This window comes from Zeus faber (assembly GCF_960531495.2).
Source record: "Zeus faber genome assembly, chromosome: 5".
Classification (NCBI taxonomy): Eukaryota; Metazoa; Chordata; class Actinopteri; order Zeiformes; family Zeidae; genus Zeus; species Zeus faber.
This window is the reverse complement of record NC_137192.1, coordinates 36335529-36360411: the sequence shown is the minus strand read 5'-3', so window position 1 is coordinate 36360411 and position 24883 is coordinate 36335529. Positions and strand designations below refer to the sequence as shown.

The window sequence follows — 24883 nt, the reverse complement described above, 5'->3', positions numbered from 1 at the left end:
AATGTGAAAAGAAAGAAAGACCCAGAGGAACAAGCTGAAAGGAATAATGATTCATCTGTGTGTGTGTACATACTGTAGGCTAAACAGACCTAAACACTGTGAGTGTTGAATGAACAGATAATCTTCTCTCTGTAGAGGGACAATCCACTGATTCTCTGCACACTGATCCCTGGAGGCGCACCTTCCGCTCAGACCATAATAAGCTTCAGGAGCTTTAGTGGATTTAATATGATGGGAGCAGGAAGTGGTGCAGCTGCAGGTCAGAGCAGAGAACACACACACACACACACACACACAATGTTGTGGTTAATTAGTAACCTCACATGAAAATAACCTTTTACATGTTATACTAAACCACCAATACTCACGATATATGTTAAAAAAAACTTCAAAAAAATGTATGCGATAAAACCAAAACGGAGGGAAATAATGACATAAAATGACAGTCCTCTACAAAATTGAGCTCAAGTCATTCTATAAAAACAGGGAAAAAAATGTAGCGAACAGGTGGAGGTCATTATGGCAGTTTTGCCATCACACTCCACCCAAGTGGCATTTTCAGGGACCTCCGGCACAGAGACACAGATGACGGTGGGTTGATAACACCAGTTTATTGTAGAGATGATGCTAGGTGGAATTAGCCAGCAGCAGATGTCATGACACAGGGCTCCCATCTTGACTGAGTGTGTGGATGAGGTTTATAAACCTGATGCTTGTTAACCCAACCAGCGAGTATCAGGTGTGGCTGCTCAAGCCATCCAATCCACCACAGTCCTGTACGACAGAAGGAAAAGGAAGTATGCTCAAACATGGAAAAATATGACGTGACTGTTCCACTATCACCCTCCAAGAAAGGGAGGTTGATCAACAACAAAGGCTGTGATTGGCTGTCTGGAAGATCACCTCAGAACGCTTGATGACAGGACTACAAGCTGCGATTGGCTCAAACCCACAAAGAATGTTATTGGTTATTTAACTACCCCAAAAAATAGAAGAAAGGGGTGGAATATGTAAAAGAAAAAGGGTGGCCCTCGGACATGAAAGAAGAACAAAGACTCGTTCAGTCGGTTTGTCGTTGTCACTCAGTTTATTGCTGTACTTGATGCTCAGATACACAACAAACCTTTTGGCATCAGATTCTGATCGGTTTCCTGGTGACAGAGCAGATAGAAACATCGTCCAGAGATCCAGACTTTTTACTGGCCCTGGTCTGGACCTTTTTTTTTTTTTTTTTACACACACAGTAAAGCAAGCACACACAGTACACACACACACACACACACACACACACACACACACACACACACAGTAAACACACAGTATACACACAGTAAACACACATAGTAAACACACACACACACACACACACAGTAAACACACACACAGATTAACACCACACAAAGTAAACACACAGTAAAAACACACAGTAAACACACACAGCAAACACAGAAAAAGCACAGTAAACACACAGTGAGCACACACAGTAAACACACAGTAAACACACAGTAAGCACACACAGTAAACACACAGCAAGCACACACAGTAAACACACGCAGTAAACACACAGTAAACACACAGTAAGCACACACAGTTAACACACAGTAAACAGACAGTAAACACACACAGTAAACACACAGCAAACACACATAGTAAACACATACACACAGTAAACGCTTGATGACAGTAAACACACACACACACAGTAAACAAACACACAGTAAAAACACACACACACACACACAGTAAACAAACACACAGTAAAAACACACAAAGTAAACACACAGTAAAAACACAGTAAACACACACAGCAAACACAGAAAAAGCACAGTAAACACACAGTAAACACACAGTAAGCACACACAGTAAACACACAGTAAGCACACACAGTTAACACACAGTAAGCACACACAGTAAGCACACACAGTAAGCACACACAGTAAACACACAGTAAGCACACACAGTTAACACACAGTAAACACACAGTAAGCACACACAGTAAACACACACAGTAAGCACACACAGTAAACACACAGTAAGCACACACAGTTAACACACAGTAAACACACAGAGTAAACACACAGTAAACACACACAGTAAACACACAGTAAACGCACAGTAAAAACACACAGTAAAAACACACCCACAGTAAACACACACAGTAAACACACAGCAAACACACACAGCTAACACACACACAGTAGACACACAGTAAACTCACAAAGTAAACACACAGCAAAAGCACAGTAAACACACACAGTAAACACACAGTATACACAGTAAACACACGTACACACAGTAAACGCTTGATGACAGTAAACACACACAGTAAACACACAGTAAAAAACAGTACACACAACTAGGAAACACATACACAGTAAACGCTTGATGACAGTAAACACACACACACAGTAAACACACGCACACACAGTAAAAACACAGTAAACACGCACAGTAAAGACACACACAGTAAACACACACACACAGTAAACACACAGCAAACACACACAGCAAACACACACCCACTGTAAACACACACAGTAAACACACAGTAAAGACACACAGTAAACACACACAGCAAAAGCACAGTAAACACACAGTAAACAAACAGTAAACACACAGTAAACACACAGTAAACACACAGTGAACACCCACAGTAAACACACAGTAAACACACAGTAAACACACAGTAAACAAATACAGTAAACACACACACAGTAAACGCACAGTAAACACACACAGTAAATACACACATTAAACACACACCCACAGTGAACACACAATAAACACACACAGTAAACACACACCCAGAGTAAACACACAGTAAACACACAGACAGTAAACATACACCGTAAACACACAGCAAACACACAGCAAACACACACAGGAAGCACAGAGCAAACCCACACAGTAAACACACACATAAACACACACAGTAAACGCAGAGTAAACACACACAGTCAACACACACCCAGAGTAAACACACAGTAAACACACAGACAGTAAACATACACCGTAAACACACAGCAAACACACAACAAACACACAGCAAACACACAACAAACACACAGCAAACACACAGCAAACACACACAGGAAGCACAGAGCAAACCCACACAGTAAACACACACATAAACACACACAGTAAACACAGAGTAAACACACACAGTAAACACACAGTCAACACACACCCAGAGTAAACACAGAGTAAACACACACATAAACACACACAGTAAACACAGAGTAAACACACACAGGAAACACACAGTAAACACACATTAAACACACACAGTAAACACACACAGTAAACACACATTAAACACACACAGTAAACACACACAGTAAACACACATTCAACACACACAGTAAACACACACAGTAAACACACATTAAACACACACAGTAAACACACACAGTAAACACACACAGTAAACACACATTAAACACACACAGTAAACACACAGTAAACACACACAGTAAACACACACAGTAAACACACAGTAAACACACAGTAAACACACACAGTAAACACACACAGTAAACACACATTTAACACACACAGTAAACACACACAGTAAACACACAGCAAACACACAGTAAACACACAGTAAACACACACAGTAAACACACACAGTAAACACACATTAAACACACACAGTAAACACACACAGTAAACACACACAGTAAACACACATTAAACACACACAGTAAACACACACAGTAAACACACAGTAAACACACATTAAACACACACAGTAAACACACACAGTAAACACACACAGTAAACACACAGTAAACACACAGTAAACACACACAGTAAACACACACAGTAAACACACACAGTAAACACACAGTAAACACACACAGTAAACACACACAGTAAACACACAGTAAACACACAGTAAACACACAGAAAACACACAGTAAACACCTCATGTGGAGTTGAATCCTTTTTTATTTCCTTTAAAAGTTGTATTTATTTATTTATTTTTAAATCAGATGCCAAAATTACAACCCAATGTGATGAGATCTGACCTTTAACCTCTGTCCGGTCCGACCTTTAACCTCGGTCGGGTCCATCAGGCTGATCAGCTGTGTTTAAAGGGACACTTCTCTTGCTCTTTCAATGCATTTCAATGGGGCAAACGACACATCACCGTCAACGTCTCAGTGTTCTTAACAAGGTGACAGTCATATCATTTTTTACTTCAAATACTCAGTAAAACACTGTAACCACCGCAGAACACCCACAGCCAAGCAGTAAGAAGCGACGCAACTTCCTGCTTCTAGTCAATAAAGACCTGAAAACCCTGATGAAAGGTAGTTTGAGACACTGTGGAGCAACAACAACCAACTGATCCTTTGCTCCGGTCGGACGTGGCGTTAGCGACGTTAGCGACGTTAGCTACGCAAGCGACGTTAGCGACGTTAGCGACATAAGTGACGTTAGCATTAGCATGGTGACGTAATAAACAGGAAGAAACATTAGAAAATGAAGACGTAGAAAAGTTCAAACTGAGGATGTTCAGAAAAAGTTTCCCCCCAAACACACGTCGCTTCGAGAGGCTTTTACTGTGTGTGTGTGTGTTTACTGTGTGTGTGTGTTTACTGTGTGTGTGTGTGTGTGTGTGTGTGTGTGTGGTTACTCTGTGTGTTTACTGTGTGTGTGTGTGTGTTTACTGTGTGTGTGTGTGTGTGTGTTTACTGTGTGTGTGTGTGTTTTTACTGTGTGTGTGTGTGTTTACTGTGTATGTGTGTGTTTACTGTGTGTGTGTTTACTGTGTGTGTGTGTTTACTGTGTGTGTGTGTGTTTTTACTGTGTGTGTGTGTGTGTGTGTTTACTGTGTGTGTGTGTGTTTACTGTGTGTGTGTGTTTACTGTGTGTGTGTGTGTGTTTTTACTGTGTGTGTGTGTGTGTTTACCGTGTGTGTGTGTGTTTACTGTGTGTGTGTGTTTACTGTGTGTGTGTGGTTACTCTGTGTGTTTACTGTGTGTGTGTGTGGTTACTGTGTGTGGTTACTGTGTGTGGTTACTGTGTGTGTGCTTACTGTGTGTGTGTGTGTGTGTGTGTGTGTGTGTGGTTACTCTGTGTGTTTACTGTGTGTGTGTGTTTACTGTGTGTGTGTGGTTACTGTGTGTGTGTGTTTACTATGTGTGTGTGGTTACTGTGTGTGTTTACTGTGTGTGTGTGGTTACTCTGTGTGTGTTTACTGTGTGTGTGTGTGTGTGTTTACTGTGTGTGTGTGTGTTTTTACTGTGTGTGTGTGTTTACTGTGTGTGTGTGTGTGTTTACTGTGTGTGTGTGTTTACTGTGTGTGTGTGGTTACTCTGTGTGTTTACTGTGTGTGTGTGTTTACTATGTGTGTGTGGTTAATGTGTGTGGTTAATGTGTGTGTGCTTACTGTGTGTGTGTGTGTGTGTGTGTGTGTGTGGTTACTGTGTGTGCTTACTGTGTGTGTGTGGTTACTGTGTGTGTGTGTGGTTACTGTGTGTGTGTGTTTACTATGTGTGTGTGGTTACTGTGTGTTTACTGTGTGTGTGTTTACTGTGTGTGTGGTTACTGTGTGTGGTTACTGTGTGTGCTTACTGTGTGTGTGTGGTTACTGTGTGTGTGTGTGTGTTTACTATGTGTGTGTGTTAACTGTGTGTGTGTTTACTGTGTGTGTGTGTGTGTGTTTACTGTGTGTGTGGTTACTGTGTGTGCTTACTGTGTGTGTGTGTGTTTACTATGTGTGTGTGGTTACTGTGTGTGTGTGTGTTTACTGTGTGTGTGTTTACTGTGTGTGTGTGTTTACTGTGTGTGTGGTTACTGTGTGTGGTTACTGTGTGTGCTTACTGTGTGTGTGCTTACTGTGTGTGTGTGTGTGTGTGTTTACTGTGTGTGTGTGTGTTTACTGTGTGTGTGGTTACTGTGTGTGCTTACTGTGTGTGTGTGTGTTTACTATGTGTGTGTGGTTACTGTGTGTGTGTGTGTTTACTGTGTGTGTGTTTACTGTGTGTGTGTGTTTACTGTGTGTGTGGTTACTGTGTGTGGTTACTGTGTGTGGTTACTGTGTGTGTGCTTACTGTGTGTGTGTGTGGTTACTGTGTGTGTGTTTACTGTGTGTGTGTGGTTACTGTGTGTGGTTACTGTGTGTGCTTACTGTGTGTGTGCTTACTGTGTGTGTGTGTGTGTGTGTGTGTGTGTGTTTCCTGCCTTGAGGAAACAGGAAGTAATGTCTGAAAAACAGAAATCAATCTTTTAGAGTAAGAGTTCACACCATCCCTCTCCTTACATACCCTCAAGCACATCCTGTTTCCTGTCTCCCGCTTCCTGTTTCCTCTGAGCAAACAGGAAATAAGTCTGTTTATTCTTCCTCCTTCGACGGAGCATGTTTCCTGCACAAAGTGGGCGAGGGGGCGGGGCCTCAGTCTGAGGGGGCGGGGCCTCAGCCCAGGGTGTGGGGGCAGAGCCGCGCCCCATGCCGCCCCACCCGGCTGTGGAAACACGCGTCCCGCTCCACCGTCCAATCAGGCGTCGGACTCCCCCTGCCTCTTTCCCTCCTCCCCCACGTCGCTGTCCTCTGATTGGCTGTTGCTAAGCAACAGGAAGTGTCCATCAGCGGCGGGGGGGTTGGAGGGACGACTGGACGCAGCGATGAGACGACTCTGCTCCTCCAGGTCCTGGGGGGGACAGGGTCATTGGGTTAGGGTTAGCGTCGCCTCAGCGGTCAAGGGTCAGAGGTCAGGTGAGTCTTGCCTCAAGGGTCAGAGGTCAGGTGGGTAATTGCCTCAGAGGGCTCTTGACTCAGAAATCAGGGTCATGGTACCTTCTCTATTTGCCGTTGCTTGCTCAGCTCCTCCAGCTGCTTCTCCTTCACCTTCACCTCCACCCGCTTCCGCTGCTCCTCCTTCCTGTCCTGCATCACACGTTCATTCATCATGTTCGACCGTGCGACAGGGTGAGCGGCTGACCGTGCGACAGGGTGAGCGGCTGACCGTGCGACAGGGTGAGGGGCTGACCGTGCGACAGGGTGAGCGGCTGACCGTGCGACAGGGTGAGGGGCTGACCGTGCGACAGGGTGAGGGGCTGACCGTGCGACAGAGTGAGGGGCTGACCGTGCGACAGAGTGAGGGGCTGACCGTGCGACAGGGTGAGGGGCTGACCGTGCGACAGAGTGAGGGGCTGACCGTGCGACAGAGTGAGGGGCTGACCGTGCGACAGGGTGAGGGGCTGACCGTGCGACAGAGTGAGGGGCTGACCGTGCGACAGAGTGAGGGGCTGACCGTGCGACAGGGTGAGGGGCTGACCGTGCGACAGGGTGAGGGGCTGACCGTGCGACAGAGTGAGGGGCTGACCGTGCGACAGGGTGAGGGGCTGACCGTGCGACAGAGTGAGGGGCTGACCGTGCGACAGGGTGAGGGGCTGACCGTGCGACAGAGTGAGGGGCTGACCGTGCAACAGGGGGAGGGGCTGACCGTGCGACAGAGTGAGGGGCTGACCGTGCAACAGGGGGAGGGGCTGACCGTGCGACAGAGTGAGGGGCTGACCGTGCAACAGGGGGAGGGGCTGACCGTGCGACAGAGTGAGGGGCTGACCGTGCGACAGGGTGAGGGGCTGACCGTGCGACAGAGTGAGGGGCTGACCGTGCGACAGGGTGAGGGGCTGACCGTGCGACAGAGTGAGGGGCTGACCGTGCGACAGGGTGAGGGGCTGACCGTGCGACAGGGTGAGGGGCTGACCGTGCGACAGGGTGAGCGGCTGACCGTGCGACAGGGTGAGGGGCTGACCGTGCGACAGGGTGAGGGGCTGACCGTGCGACAGGGTGAGGGGCTGACCGTGCGACAGGGTAGATAACGGCGTGTCTCACCATCTCAGAGTGGAAGGCGATCTGTTTGGCCAAACCGATGCTGTCGCAGATCTGGTGAGAAAATAAAATTAGAAAACTAGAGACTTAGAGACATGTAGAGAGGCAGACAGACAGACAGACAGACAGACAGACAGACAGGTACCTTCTCCCCGTCGTCGTTGGACTCGAACACGTAGCACAGCGTCCTGGCGTCGCTGCGGGCGCCAGGTGACAGGAGGACGAAGCCGAACAGACGCTTGTTCTCCTGGTGGGAGGAGCACTGCAGCACGGTGCAGAGGGGGAACTGGGCGGAGCAACACAACACACTGAGCACCACAAGATGGAGCGACAGAGAAACAGACAGGAGGATAGACGCAGAGCTCGACAGAATAACAGAGAGTAAGACGAGAGAAAGAGAGAGACAGGCAGACAGACAGAGACAGCGAGAGAGAGAGAGCGAGACAGGCTGACAGACAGACAGGCAGACATGCAAACAGACAGGCAGGCAGACAGGCAGAGAGACAGGCAGGTTCTTACCCAGAGTCTGGTGACTTGTGTCTGGGGATCAATCAACCTGAAAACATAATGATTATTATGATCAGGAAACAGAGAAATCAATGAGTTCAAAAAACATGTGCACGTGTGTTGCTGGAGCTGCAGGTAGGAGCTGCAGGTAGGGGAGCTGCAGGTAGGAGCTGCAGGTAGGAGCTGCAGGTAGGAGCTGCAGGTAGGAGCTGCAGGTAGGAGCTGCAGGTAGGAGCTGCAGGTAGGAGCTGCATTTCTTGCAGTGCAATTCTTTGATTCAGATTAATGTAATTATCTGTGTTTACCAGGGCAGCGGCCCCCGCTGCCCACACCCCCGCTGATATTATTATTATATAGATATTTGTAATGTGTCATTTTAACACATCTAGATCATGTGTTTATTTCAGGCTTTCACAGTTGGCCAGCTACGTGGCTGGAAGTGAGAAACTCCCAGCATGCAATGCGTTACTTGAGGCAGTCGCAGGTGACCAGCAGGTGGGACTCAGTCATGCGGAACACGTTGTGGATGGCACGGGCGGCCATGATGTGCCTCATGGTGTCGGAGATGACGTCGGACGCCTCGCTGCTGCGCACCTCCATGGAGCCCAGGAAGCGAACCACGAAGAGCTGCTGCAGGATGGAACCTGGGGAGGGGGAGGGTCAGCTGGGGGGCTAGACTACTTCTAGGATCATCACATCATTAAGTACACACTCTTTGGTCCCAACTGTAAACTAATGTTATGAATACATGTTAGACTGACAGACAGGTACCTTGGCTGTCCTCTACAGGTGTGTCTCCAGACTCTCCAAATGGATTACTCCTCCTGTCAAAAACAGCGAACCGTCAGCCAATCGCAGAGCCCACACACACACACACACACACACACACACACACACACACACACAACCTCCCGCTTTGCGTCTTGCTCTGAGACGCCGTCTCCTCGCACACAGGGGAAATGATGTCGAACTGGATGGGCGTTTCCGGGGCAACCAGGGTGTCCAATGAGAGCGCAGAGAGGGCGGGAGACACCGTATCCGAGGCAACGGAGCTGATGCTGCTCGCTCGCCCCGTCCTGCCTTTACTGTGACTAATGAGAGCAAGAGAGTGAGAGAAGAACTTTTTAAAGCAGAGATGTTGTCAAGGGGGCGTGTCACTAAGTGATGCTGTGTGAAGACACAGGTTTTACAGCAGCAAAAACAGCACAAGACAAAGGAGATTTAATACATGTAAATACCTTGAACTGAAGTCACTTCATGTACACACTGTATCTGATGTATTTTTACCCAGAAGGCCTCATGCTCTCATGTCTCTGCTGGAAGGAGGGGGAGGGGGTCACAGCCTCCAGAGCTGATTGGTTCACTCTGGCCGCCAGCTCCTGCCAATCACAACACAGAACCACCTATAAGGATCAATAACCTCTATTCAGAGTCTTCTTATTGGCTTATTCTGGGAGGGGCGGGGCATAGCTCAGTGATTTACAGGCGGTTCCAATGGAGCGTTCTTTATCAGAACTACACTAACTATAAACAACAATAACAACACTAACAAAAACCAACAATGATAACAATAAACAACAATGATAACCACAACAAGATTCAAGAGGTTTATTCGTCGCATACATATACAGACTTTCATACATATATGCAGTGAAATGTAATAAAAGTGTAACAACAACAACAATAACAACAACACTAACAAGAAACAACAACATTAACAATAAACAACAATGATAACAACACAACCAATGAACAACAACAACAAACAACAACAATGATAACACAAACAATAAACAATAACAAACAACAATGATAACAATAAACAACAACACTCCTTTTATGGAACAACTTACCCATCTCACTAATTGGTAGGAAGCAGCAGTGAAAATGAATATACTTCCAAAAATAAACAATGTATTTTCAATGACCCCATTGCAACCAACAGTACATTGGTTTAATACTCTAGACTCAATAGTCAATACATTTTATTGAAAATACAAGAAACGAATAATTAAACTAGCAACACTACAGAAAAACAAAGACTGTGGAGGCCTAGCAGCCCCAAGCTTGAGATACTTCTATCTAGCAAACCATCTTCAATTATAACTCAATGGTTACAACCAGAGCAACAACTGGGTCATGGATGGAGAGACATTGAACAAACAGAATATCAGGAGTTATCAATATGTGATCTATCATTCCTCACTCAATCAACCAATAACATGATGATGAACATGATTGCTTTAAAAACCCATTCATCACAACCACTCTGTCAGCCTGGTGGAGCTTCCTCAAACCCAGTGGTCACACTCTATCTGCAAACAAATTTACTCCAATCGGGCACAACCCAGATTTTCTGGTTAAAAACAGACCAATAATCTTCAGGTCTTGGAAAAGACAAGGAATGACTCATCTGGAAAACATTTTTGAAAACAATTCACTGATGTCCTTCCCAACCTCAATCCAAAGGTATAATATCAGTGGCCACGGCTTCCTTCAATTCCTTCAACCACAGCAGTTTCTAAAAGTTAGTTAAATTGACGAACAACATCCTACAACCACCTCTGTTGACTGAACATCTAACTCATATTGGTCATTTAAAAAAATCCCTTTTCCAGAATAAACAAACTTTTATTAAAAACTGATGACACTTTATCTTTACCTACCATGGAATGTGAAAGAGACCTTGCTGTTCCCACCGATATCAACCTGTGGAAGCTTATTTGCAACAACACCTTTTCTATGACCCGCAACTCCAAAATGCAACTCTGCACAGAGCTCATATGACGCAACATGTTCAAAATGGGTTTTGTGGATGAAGACGTTTGCTCTCCCTGTTCCCTTGATAGCAGAGATGACTACTTTCATGCCTTCTGGCTCCGCCCACCTATCCTAGCATTCTGGACAACATAACCAAGAAGATATCAACCCTTCTGGGTCACAGCATTCCAGTCTCCTCAGTTGACCCACCACTGAAACACCACCAACACATTTGATGTCCTTAACAATTGCCAAGAAAATAATATTAATCAATTGGAAAAATAGAGAAAATATCACCACATCCCAATGCTTACATTTATAAATAGAATACATATCAATGGAAAAACTATGGGCAATACCAAAAAACAAGATTGATTCATTTAATGAAATTGTTTTTTGGGGGTTTTTTTTTTTAATCACTGACATAACTCCATCCATTAATACTTGATCTTCCTAAGTCTGGGCAATGTCTTGGTGTTTTGGGGCTTGTGGGGGTCCTCCTGGTCTCTCTCTGCTTTGTGGATGGGCGCTCAGGGCTCTTGGCCGGGCGGGGCGTCTGAACAGCTGCAGTGGGGTGGGCCTCCTGGCCTGGGGCCTGGGTGGGCACGGGGGTCCCTCCGGCTCTCCTGCGGGGCGGGCGCTTCGGTCGGGGTGTCGGTCTGTCTGCGCCCGCGGCCTGAGTTCTGTGCGTGCCGCTGTGTCTTGTGCCTGCACTTGGGCGTGGGTCGTATGTGTGCGCACCTGGGGCGCCGGGTCTCCTCATGCTCCCTGGGACTGGGTTATGCTCCTCGGGGCTAGGCGTGGGGGTTGTCCTGCGGGCTTATGGCTTCTCTCGGGGCCCGGGGGTCTTCTGTGGCTGCGGGGCGGGGCGCTCAGGGCTTTCCTGCAGCCGTGGGGTGTCTACGCTGCTGCAGAGCTCAGGGGGGGCTTCAGGGCCCTTTCTGCTGCTTGGAGGCGCCACAACTGTATAGCAACCTTATACACCAGAACCAACTGGGATAAGTCCTGTACACACACACACACACACACACACACACACACACACACACACACACACACACACACACACACACACACACACACACACACACACACACACTCCCCTCGCTATCAGTGGAGTAGAGAGAGGGAGCGAGTGCAGCTGGTGCTGGATGATGATGTTTGTTTTGGCCTGGTGGCTGATACACACACAAACATCCCTTTGGTCCTGGAGAACATCTCTGTTCGTCACAAACACATTTTCTTTCGTCCCCGGGACGAAGGGACGCTGTTCGTCTGGAGCCCCGCTCGGGTCGTCCGTCTACCCGGGTCGCCTGCCAACACTGTGCCGTCCCAGTCGCCGGACGGGAAGCGGTTCCGAGAGACGGAGCTATCACCGGGTGTCATGACATTTCACTGCATATATGTATGACCGTATGTATATGTATGTGACAAATAATCTCTTGAACTTGAACTTGGACTTTCGTCACAACTTTGGTGATGATGTCACAAAGCGCTCCTCAAATGAATGACACGACCACAGTTTTTCACTCATTTCTGCTCCAAATGTAGATGATATTGATCAAACTTGAACATCGAGATGTCTGAAACATCCTGGTTCTAACCACACTTCAACATGTCTGTGTTTACTTGGGTTGTCGTGTTCCAGATACTTTTAGCTTGAAAAACGAATAATGATAATGAGCAGTCGTACCTCTGCGTTCTCGCTCAGGTAGATCCTCCTGGAGATGTTGTTGATGGTAGAGATCCACTGCAACACACGACTCATCGTCACATTTTGGGATGGTTGGAATGTTGTTATAAAGTATGAAAATGACTCTCACCTCCTCACAGCTCTTCCTGCTCTCTGCCTGCAGCGTGGCAACCCTGACACACACACACACACACACACACACACACACACACACACACACACACACACACACACACACACACACACACACACACACACACACACACACACACCCCCCCCCCCATTAGGAAATGATTCATTCATAACACACAATGCCCGTTTCGCTCCCTCCTGTCTCACTCTCTCTCCTGTCTCACTCTCTCTCCTGTCTCACTTCTTCCCATCGAAGGAGGTGATCTGGAAGCAGAAGCGGCGGTCGTCGCAGTCCACCGCCATCACAGAGCAGTTGTCGATGTCCATGAGCAGCCCCCCAGCGACCTCTCCGCGGCCCTGAACCATCAGGTTGCCCCCCTGCGTGAAGAAGTACTGTCGTTCCCACGACGACGACACCAGACCTGTCTTACTGCCACACAATAGAAAAGATAAGACAGGTCAGAGATACCGTCCGTCGAGAGGCTGGTTACCGGAAACTAACCCCCAGAGACCAGGAGGTTATTAGAGATAACACATTATCATGATTACTACACACTACTAATTGAACACAATAATATACTGACACAGATTTATTACTAGTATGACTAGTTTATAACTAGTATGACTAGTTTATAACTAGTATGACTAGTTTATAACTAGTATGACTAGTTTATAACTAGGATGACTAGTTTATAACTAGTATCCTGCTAATTACACACTACTTTCTGAATACAATAATACACTGAGAAGGATTTATAACTAGTATGACTAGTTTATAACCAGTATGACTAGTTTATAACTAGTATCCTGTTAATTACACACTACTTTCTGAATATAATAATACACTGAGAAGGATTTATAACTAGTATGACTAGTTTATAACTAGTATCCTGTTAATTACACACTACTTTCTGAATACAATAATACACTGAGAAGGATTTATAACTAGTATGACTAGTTTATTACCAGTTCACCTGGTGTTATAACTAGTATGTCTAATAGTATAACTAGTATGACTAGTTCTCCACTTGCTAGTGTTAGCATTCGCATGAAGGTGGAGTGAAACCAGAAGGGTCAGTACCTGCGTGCGTGCAGGTAGCCCTGCTTCCTGGTCAGGTTACGGCAGACAGCTGATTGGCTCGGCTCCAAGTCACATGGTACGTAAAGCGCGTCACATGACATCTCCAGCTGCTGGATGGTCTGCTGCATGGAGCCCACCTCCGAGTCCATCTCCCTGCGCACGCTGCACACACACAGTGATGAGTCACAGCACGCTTCATATCACACTGTGTGTGTGTGTGTGTGTGTGTGTGTGTGTGTGTGTGTGTGTTACTTGTGCACGCTGGTGGCGATGGTCGACAGGAAGTCCTCCCACTGGTGGGTCAGGTTCTCTGTGCCGAGCTTAAAAAAACTGTTCTGTACGCGCACACACGCACATACACACAAAACAGTAAACAGTTTATCTGTTGCCAATCAGAGTGGATAGCATATTTAGAGAATATTTATAGTAATTCCTGTGTATTTGCTGTGTATTGGGCCTGCATGTAGCCCAGCAGCCTGTCTATGTAGTATTTTTACAGTATATTTCCAGTATATTTCTAGAATTTGCACCTGGGCCAGCATGTAGCCAAGCAGCGTGTCTATGTAGTATTTTTACAGTATATTTCTAGTATTTGCACCTGGGCCTGCATGTAGCCAAGCAGTGTGTCTATGTAGTATTTTTACAGTATATTTCTAGTATTTGCACCAGGGCCTGCATGTAGCCCAGCAGCGTGTCTATGTAGTATTTTTACAGTATATTTCTAGTATTTGCACCTGGGCCTGCATGTAGTCCAGCAGCGTGTCTATGTAGTATTTTTACAGTATATTTCTAGTATTTGCACCTGGGCCTGCATGTAGCCCAGCAGCATGTCTATGTAGTATTTTTACAGTATATTTCTAGTATTTGCACCTGGGCCTGCATGTAGCCCAGCAGCGTGTCTATGTAGTATTTTTACAGTATATTTCTAGTATTTGCACCTGGGCCTGCATGTAGCCCAGCAGCGTGTCTATGTAGTATTTTTACAGTATATTTCTAGTATTTGCACCTGGGCCTGCATGTAGCCAAGCAGTGTGTCTATGTATTATTTTTACAGTATATTTCTAGAATTTGCACCCTGGCCTGCATGTAGCCCAGCAGCGTGTCTATGTAGTATATTTACAGTATATTACTAGTATTTGCACCTGGGCCTGCATGTAGCCCAGCAGCGTGTCTATGTAGTATTTTTACAGTATATTTCTAGTATTTGCACCTGGGCCTGCATGTAGCCCAGCAGCGTGTCTATGTAGTATTTTTACAGTATATTTCTAGTTTTTGCACCAGGGCCTGCATGTAGCCCAGCAGCGGGTCTATGTAGTATTTTTACAGTATATTTCTAGTATTTGCACCTGGGCCTGCATGTAGCCCAGCAGCGTGTCTATGTAGTATTTTTACAGTATATTTCTAGTATTTGCACCTGGGCCTGCATGTAGCCCAGCAGCGTGTCTATGTAGTATTTTTACAGTATATTTCTAGTTTTTGCACCAGGGCCTGCATGTAGCCCAGCAGCGGGTCTATGTAGTATTTTTACAGTATATTTCTAGTATTTGCACCTGGGCCTGCATGTAGCCCAGCAGCGTGTCTATGTAGTATTTTTACAGTATATTTCTAGTATTTGCACCTGGGCCTGCATGTCGTCCAGCAGCGTGTCTATGTAGTATTTTTACAGTATATTTCTAGTATTTGCACCTGGGCCTGCATGTAGTCCAGCAGCGTGTCTATGTAGTATTTTTACAGTATATTTCTAGTATTTGCACCTGGGCCTGCATGTAGCCCAGCAGCATGTCTATGTAGTATTTTTACAGTATATTTCTAGTATTTGCACCTGGGCCTGCATGTAGCCCAGCAGCGTGTCTATGTAGTATTTTTACAGTATATTTCTAGTATTTGCACCTGGGCCTGCATGTAGCCCAGCAGCGTGTCTATGTAGTATTTTTACAGTATAATTCTAGTATTTGCACCTGGGCCTGCATGTAGCCAAGCAGCGTGTCTATGTAGTATTTTTACAGTATATTTCTAGTATTTGCACCTGGGCCTGCATGTAGCCCAGCAGCGTGTCTATGTAGTATTTTTACAGTATATTTCTAGTTTTTGCACCAGGGCCTGCATGTAGCCCAGCAGCGGGTCTATGTAGTATTTTTACAGTATATTTCTAGTATTTGCACCTGGGCCTGCATGTAGCCCAGCAGCGTGTCTATGTAGTATTTTTACAGTATATTTCTAGTATTTGCACCTGGGCCTGCATGTCGTCCAGCAGCGTGTCTATGTAGTATTTTTACAGTATATTTCTAGTATTTGCACCTGGGCCTGCATGTAGCCCAGCAGCGTGTCTATGTAGTATTTTTACAGTATATTTCTAGTATTTGCACCTGGGCCTGCATGTAGCCCAGCAGCGTGTCTATGTAGTATTTTTACAGTATATTTCTAGTATTTGCACCTGGGCCTGCATGTAGCCAAGCAGTGTGTCTATGTAGTATTTTTACAGTATATTTCTAGTATTTGCACCTGGGCCTGCATGTAGCCCAGCAGCGTGTCTATGTAGTATTTTTACAGTATATTTCTAGTATTTGCACCTGGGCCTGCATGTAGCCAAGCAGTGTGTCTATGTAGTATTTTTACAGTATATTTCTAGTATTTGCACCTGGGCCTGCATGTAGCCCAGCAGCGTGTCTATGTAGTATTTTTACAGTATATTTCTAGTATTTGCACCTGGGCCTGCATGTAGCCCAGCAGCGGCTCCAGCAGGAAGATCTTCTTCTTGTACTGCAGAGCATTCAGGGAGCTGAAGTAGTGCATCATGGTCTGATGATGCTTCTTACGAGATGTGTAGACGTCCTCCACCACCTCTGCCCTCAGCTGGTAGACAGACAGGTGAGGAGGAGACAAGCGGGTGAGGGGGAGACAGGTAGGAGGCGAAACAGACAGGTGAGAGGGAGACAGAAAGACAGACAAGTGTAGAGGCTTACCTTATCGTTGTCTCTCTTCTTCGACAGACGACTGTATCTGTTAATGGCCACGTCATGATCTGGAGAGAGAGACAGAAAGCGAGAGGGAGACAGAGAGAAAGATAGTGAAAGAGAGAGAGAGACAGAGTTCTGAGAGTTCCTTTATTTACAGTAAGTCATGTCACAGAAACTTGATTATGAAGGAACCAAAAAACAAGAAAAGCAGAGACAAATCACAGGTCAGTACGAGCACAGACGTCTCTTCAGAGACAACTAGCTACACAGGGATCAGTTGATGTCTTCACCAGGTTTGAGACTGCTGTTCACTATAAGGACTGCTCCCTTTGTACAGTTTACCTCCTGAGAGAGAGAGAGAGAGAGAGAATCACAGCTACTATAGGAAAATCCCAGGTTAATAATGAGGGAATTATCCTGGACAGAGCACACACACACACACACACACACACACACACACACACACACACACACACACACACACACACACACACACACACACACACACACACACACACACACCATTAGGAAATGATTCATTCATAACACACAATGCCCGTTTCGCTCCCTCCTGTCTCACTCTCTCTCTCCTGTCTCACTCTCTCTCTGCAAAGAGGATCTGTCAAGACCATTAAAACAAATCAAAAAGGCAGCAACACACGTCTGCTTCAATCAAATAGAACCAACTTCAAATGTGACAATGATTTATATATATGTGCAGCATATAACCATTACATTACATTGCATTTAGCAGACGCTTTTATCCAAAGCCACTTACAATTGTTCAAACACCGATGGACGCAGCCATCAGGAGCAATTAGGGGTTAAGTGTCTTGCTCAAGGACACTACAGCATGCTAGCAGGAGGAGCCTGGGATCCAACCAGCAACCTTTAGATTACTAGACCACCAGCTCTACCTCAACCCCACCCCTTCCCTGTACCTCAACCCCACCACTCCCCATAGAAACAACCCTGATTGTGTGGTCAACTAAACAGACAATCAGTGCATCTGTGGCTCCTGAGGTCTGTAGATGTTAATGTAGGAGCAGAGGGGACTCTCTAGGGAGCTTCACATACTTTGCAACCTTACCAACTTAGGTTCATCTGTTGTTATTGTAAACAATGTTGTTGTTGAGTTATTGTATCTCATGTTGTTGTTGAGTCATTGTATCTCATGTTCTTGTTGTTAATGTATCTCATGTTGTTTTTGTTGAGTTATTGTATCTCATGTTGATGTTGAGTTATTGTATCTCATGTTGTTGTTGAGTTATTGTATCTCATGTTGTTGTTGAGTTATTGTATCTCATGTTGTTGTTGTTGAGTTATTGTATCTCATGTTGTTGTTGAGTTATTGTATCTCATGTTGTTGTTGTTGAGTTATTGTATCTCATGTTGTTGTTGTTGAGTTATTGTATCTCATGTTGTTGTTGAGTTATTGTATCTCATGTTGTTGTTGCATTATTGTATCTCATGTTGTTGTTGTTGAGTTATTGTATCTCATGTTGTTGTTGTTGAGTTATTGTATCTCATGTTGTTGTTGTTGAGTTATTGTATCTCATGTTGTTGTTGTTGAGTTATTGTATCTCATGTTGTTGTTGTTGAGTTATTGTATCTCATGTTGTTGTTGTTGAGTTATTGTATCTCATGTTGTTGTTGAGTTATTGTATCTCATGTTGTTGTTGTTGAGTGCTACCTGCCTTCTAGCTTTGGCAATAGTGTTATAATAACTGTCATGACAATAAAGCTGAATTGAATTGAGACAGAAAGAGACAGGAAGAGAGAGACAGAAAAAGAGAGAGAGAGACAAAAATAGAGAGCGAGAGAGACAGAGAGAGACAGAGAGACAGAAAAAGAAAGCGAGAGAGAGATAGGGAGAGGGAGATAGAGAGAGAGAGACAGAGAGAGAGCTTGTGAAACGCTGGAGGTAGACCTCCCTCATGTCCCTCTGCAGCCATGCACTGAGCTAACAGGGTTAGCATGTAGCACTTCCAGTTTGTCATCATGTTTGGAATGACATGCAGATCCAACTGACCAACACTGGAGATCTGGAAGACCTCCTTCAGAGTCAGGATCTCTGGAGAGACAGACGGGTAGAAAGACAGACAGACAGACGTCAGTCTCTTCCTCTTTTGTTTTTAAACTGTGCTTTAAAAGTGTCCACCATCTTTGTATAAATAAGGAGTGTGTCTGTATGTGTGTATATCTATATATATATCTATATCTCTATATAGATATAGATATATATAGATATAGATATATATATATATAGATATATATATATATAGATATAGATATATATATATATAGATATATATATATATATATATAGATATATATATATATATATATAGATATATATATATATATATATAGATATAGATATATATATAGATATAGATATATATAGATATAGATATAGATATATAGATATATATATATATAGATATATATATATATAGATATATATATATATAGATATAGATATATATATATATAGATATATATATATATATATATATATATATATATATATATATATATATATATATATATATATATATATATATATATATATATATATATATATATATATATATAGATATAGATATATATATATATGTGTGTGTGTGTGTGTGTGTGTATATATGAATGTGTCTATATATGTGTGTCTATATATGTCTATATATGTCTATATATGTGTATATGTATGTGTATATGTATGTGTATATGTATGTATATATGTATGTGTAAGTGTATATACATGTATATATACATGTATATATACATGTATATGTGTGTACCTTTGAGGTCTCGTTCTTTAAACTGGGTGATAGGAAACATCATGGCGTCTGCGAGTTGCGTGGACAGGACGGCGTGACAGGAACTCAACTGGAGGGAGGAGGTTTTATATTATTACTACAACGTTTACATTTCAACCTTTTATTCTTTACTTTATATTATATATAAACATTATTATTTTATAAACATATATTATAAATATATATTCCATCCATCCATTTTCCTCCGCTTATCTGGGGCCGGGTCGCAGTGGCAGCAGGCTGAGCAAGGAGCTCCAGGCCCCCTTCTGACCAGCAATGTTTTCCAGTTCCTCCTGGGTGACCCCGAGGTGTTCCCAGGCCAGCTGGGATATGTAATCCCTCCAGCGGGTTCTGGGTCTACCCCGTGGTCTCCTACCAGTTGGACATGCCCAGAAAACCTCCAAAGGAAGGCACCTTGGAGGCATCCTGATCAGATGCCCCAACCACCTCAACTGGCTCCTTTCGACGCGAAGGAGCAGCGGCTCTACTCCGAGCTTCCTCCGGATGTCCGAGGTCCTCACCCTATCTCTAAGGCTGAGTCCCGCCACCCTGCGATCTCGTTCTTTGGGTCACTACCCAGAGCTCATGACCAAAGGTGAGGGTTGGGACGTAGATGGACTGGTAAATTGAGAGCTTTGCCTTCCGGCTCAGCTCCCTCTTCACCACAACGGTCCGGTACAGCGCCCGCATCACTGCTGACGCCGCACCGATTCGCCTGTCCATCTCACGCTCCATTTTCCCCTCACTCGTGAACCAGATCCCCAGATACTTGAACTCCTTCACTTGTGGCAGCAACTCCCTCCCGACCCGGAGGAGCAATCCACCGTTTTCCGGCAGAGAACCATGGCCTCAGACTTGGAGGTGCTGACTCTCATCCCGACCACTTCACACTCTGCTGCAAACCTCCCCGGTGCGTGCTGGAGGTCACGCTCTGAAGAAGCCAACAAAACCACATCATCTGCAAAAAGCAGAGATGCCATTCTGAGGTTCCCAAACCGGACACACTCCTCACCTCGGCTGCGCCTTGAGATCCTGTCCATCCTGTCCTGTCCACGCCTCCCTGGCCAACCAACTGAACTCCTTTTATGCGCGGTTCGAGTCTGGCAGCAGCACCGCTAGGTCGCCGGCTAATTGGAGCTACACCGCTGGGGACAAGCGCGCACTCTCAGTGTCCGTGCACGAGGTCAGGAGGGCTCTGATGCGGGTGAACACCAGGAAAGCTGCGGGTCCAGACGGCATATCTGGACGAGTACTGAAGACCTGTGCTAACCAGCTAGCTCCGGTGTTCACTACAATATTCAACATCTCCCTGGCTGAATCAGTGGTCCCATCCTGTTTCAAGAGGTCCACCGTCGTTCCTGTCCCGAAGATCGCCTCTCCAACCTGCCTGAATGACTACCGTCCGGTGGCCCTCACCTCGGTGGTCATGAAGTGTTTCGAGAGGCTGATTAAGGATTACATCTGCGCCTCCCTCCCCCGCACCTTGGACCCGTTGCAGTTCGCGTACCGGCAGAACAGATCCACGGATGACGCGGTCTCCCAGGTACTGCACACCACGCTCACGCACCTGGATGGCCAGAAGGGGGCCTATGTGAGAATGCTGTTCATTGATTATAGTTCAGCTTTCAACACCATAGTCCCCACCAGACTGGCTGTCAAGTTGTTGGAGCTAGGATTGAATGCTCCGCTGTGCACCTGGATCCTGGACTTCCTCACAGGCCGCCCCCAGGTGGTCAAGGTGGGGAAGTACATGTCAAGCTCCCTCACCCTGAATACAGGATCCCCCCAGGGCTGCGTCCTCAGCCCCCTACTGTACTCCCTGTACACACATGACTGTGTGGCCAGGTCCAGCTCCAACACCATCATCAAGTTTGCTGACGACACCGTGGTCGTGGGCCTGATCACCGACTGCGATGAGAAGGCCTACCACCAGGAGGTGGCTGACCTGTCACTCTGGTGCCAGGACAACAGCCTCCACCTGAACGTCAGCAAAACCAAGGAGCTGATTGTGGACTTTAGGCGTGGATCACAATCGAGGACGCACGCGCCGTTGTGGATTAATGGGACTTCTGTCGATAGGGTGAGCAGCTTCAGATATGTGGGAGTCCACATCACTGAGGACTTAACATGGACTGTTCACACAGACACTCTGGTGAGAAAGGCGAGGCAGCGTCTCTACCACCTCAGGCAGCTGAGGAAATTCCGGGTCTCGGTGAGGATCCTCAAGTCCTTCTATTCTGGAGCAGTGGAGAGCATCCTGACAGGCAACATCACTGCCTGGTTTGGGAACTGTACTGCCCAGGACAGGCGGGCCCTGCAGAGGGTGGTGCGTTCAGCTGAACGTACCACTGGAACTACCCTCCCCCCCTTGCAGGAGTTATACACCAGGAGGTGTAGTAGCAGAGCCCGTAGGATCATGAAGGATCCTCATCACCCCAACAACGGACTGTTTCAGCTGCTGCGGTCAGGCAAGCGCCTCCGCAGTCACGCAGCGAGAACAGAGAGACTGAGACGGAGTTTCTTCCCTCAAGCCATCAGAACTGTCAATGCTGACCTCACCAGGGGTCCTAACTGAGCCATGCACTAGGCTCCACTACCTACTGTACTGTATGTAGCATACTGTACCGCATACTGTATCACTGTTCAGGGTTGTTCGTGATGCCGTATTGCTGCGCCGTACTCTTGTATACTGTGCTGTATTATCCCAAACACTACCTCACACTATTCACATTCACATGCCACTTTAATTCACATGCCACTTTAAATGCACATATCTGTATATACATAGCCATATTCCTTCAACCTATTCCATTTTATTTCAATTTATTTTTTATTGTATTTTATTCTATATATTTTTTATCTTATTCTATAAGTATTCCACTTACTGTATTACGTTTTAGGAGTCAGTTAGTCGGTCTATTAGAAAGTAATTTTCTACTTTTTATTTTATTTTAGTACTTTTTCCTAGGACTTCTTGTGTGCTATCACCGGGTGCGTTGCATTACATTTCACTGCATATATGTATGGAAGTATGTATATGTATGTGACAAATAAAAATCTTGAATCTTGAATCTTGAATATCACAAACAGAATCGGGGACAAGGGGCAACCCCGGCGGAGTCACACCCGCGAGTGCCGAGAATACGAACACAGCTCTCACTTTGGTTGTACGAAGCCCGGATGGCTCGTCCCAATGGCCCCGGTACCACATACTCCCTCAGTACCCCCCACAGGATCCCCCGAGGGACACGGTCGAAAGCCTTCTCCAGATCCACAAAACACATGTACACTGGATGGGCAAACTCCTAGACCCCCCCAGGAACCCTGCAAGGGTAAAGAGCTGGTCCACTGTTCCACGTCCAGGACAGAATTAATATATATTATTAAATAAAATGTATATTATAAACATATATCTCACCTCATCGATGACTTTGGCAAACTGCTGCAGTGTGGAGCTCATCACCTCGTCGTCGCCCCCTAGAGGAAAACGCTGGGAGCACAACAACACTTTCACTCAGAGGAAGTTAGGTGAAGGTGCACTCCTCTCTTCCCTTGATCTGAGTGTGACAGCCAGCCAGACAGACAGGCTGGGAGACAGACAGACAGACAGGTACCTGCTTGTCGTACTCTTTCAGCAGTTTGGAGGTGAGGTGTGTGGCAGCGCTGAGCTCATTCTGGAAAAAAGAAGAGAGACTCACTGAGAGTCAGTGTGTGCGTGTGTGTGTGTGTGTGTGTGTGTGTGTGTATGTGTGTGTGTGTGTGTAGACCTGTGCATCATAGATCCTCTGCATGGCCTGGTAGAGCTGTGTGGAGTAGTTGGAAATGGCTGCAGCGTCCTCTTCAAACACCCCGAGAAGGGAACGAGTCTATACACACACACACACACACACACACACACACACACACACACACACCTTAAGTTCCAGAACTCTTCAGAGTAGTGACGACATAAATACACCTGAACAGCTTGATCCTTGGTGATACCTGGTGCATAGATCAGTGGTTCTCAACGTGGGGTCCGCGGCCCCACCAGTGAAACTAAACACTGAATCCCTAGTTTCACTGTTACTAGAGACTGGGTCAGATCTCATGGTAAACATATTGATCCGTGATTGGATCCAGAGGCTGAATGTGATCAAACCGAGGCTCCCTGATATACGATCGGATCAGATATTATTGATCCCCGGATGGAGATAGAAGGCTATGCAGCTAGCTGGGTGGCTACGGAAGTAGTTGCAGTCTGTTTGTTTGTTTACGCGCGATCCGACAACGCAAAACTGAGCTTTATTCTTGGACAACTTATCCTTGCGCTGGTGATCGAAGCAGAAGTCGATCGATCATGGATCATCGACCCTGAAGAAAATGTCACATTTTGACAGCTAGGCCGAGCGAGTCATGCTGCGTTAGAGTCAGCTGGGATTTACGGCTTTTCACCAGTTTACACTAAGATGTTCTGACAAACACTGTTTTATTGTTCAATTTTTTTTTTTTTTTTTTTTATTAACTTATTAGTGATTGCCATCATCAAAACTGTACTGTTCACAACTCGGTGCATTGAATAAAGAACTGCTTTGGAAAGTTTAATTACCTTTGTAGTATTGTAGTACAGTATTAAATACATTATCGTAAAACACGTAATATATTATATGTAGATCACGAGTAATATACTTTAATTTATGTTCATTTATTTTAAAACCCATGTATGACATTCATGATATTCAAATGAAAATTTATTTACATTAATAATGTTATTATCGAGGCTAATTAAGTATTTTTCCTGCGTGTAGGTTATGGTGACAATAAGGAGTAGGAAATTGAGGGAGACGGAGATTCCATCCTCTCTCCCAGCTGCCTTGAACGCAGCACCGGTCCACTGCTAGCGGGCAGGCTAGCTCCGGTAGCATTAGCTACGGTGTCCTCCGTCCGTCCGAACTCTCACCTGAGGACTGTCCTCCAGAGTCTCCTCTATCGGCAGCTTCTCTATCCCGGGCATGGCTGCCGCTGCTGCCGCGTCGATAACGGGCACCGGTCGCGAGTTAAATCCCAAATAAGGGAGGTTGATTCCTGCCTTTGCAGCTTTGTTCCGCCCCA

The 24883-nt window shown here is 45.5% G+C and overlaps 1 protein-coding gene across 1 annotated transcript; it reads right to left on the bottom strand.

Annotated features, from left to right (window-relative positions):
• Positions 1-3933: 3933 nt before the first annotated feature.
• appl1 (adaptor protein, phosphotyrosine interaction, PH domain and leucine zipper containing 1) lies at positions 3934-24873 on the bottom strand. Its single transcript, XM_080000732.1, has 22 exons — positions 24732-24873; positions 23560-23658; positions 23407-23466; positions 23211-23282; positions 19775-19862; positions 19006-19047; positions 16980-17038; positions 16723-16869; positions 14269-14351; positions 14017-14178; positions 13177-13365; positions 12934-12976; positions 12804-12860; positions 9638-9729; positions 9259-9441; positions 9122-9174; positions 8820-8994; positions 8363-8399; positions 7989-8129; positions 7847-7897; positions 6806-6895; positions 3934-6659 (listed from the first exon to the last, which is right to left on the bottom strand). Exons 1-22 carry the CDS (start codon positions 24783-24785, stop codon positions 6507-6509), a joined length of 2130 nt encoding a protein of 709 aa, XP_079856858.1. The 5' UTR covers positions 24786-24873; the 3' UTR covers positions 3934-6506.
• Between the last annotated feature and the right edge of the window lie 10 nt (positions 24874-24883).

Excerpts from the sequence above, each read along its gene's own strand:
- appl1 (XM_080000732.1), bottom strand. The coding sequence starts at position 24,785 with ATGCCCGGGATAGAGAAGCTGCCGATAGAGGAGACTCTGGAGGACAGT. Across the intron at positions 14,352-16,722 it reads TGGGCTACATGCAGGCCCAG|AACAGTTTTTTTAAGCTCGG; the intron begins GTGCAAATACTA and ends GTGCGCGTACAG. Across the intron at positions 9,730-12,803 it reads ACCTGAGCGAGAACGCAGAG|GAGCTGGCGGCCAGAGTGAA; the intron begins GTACGACTGCTC and ends TGTGATTGGCAG.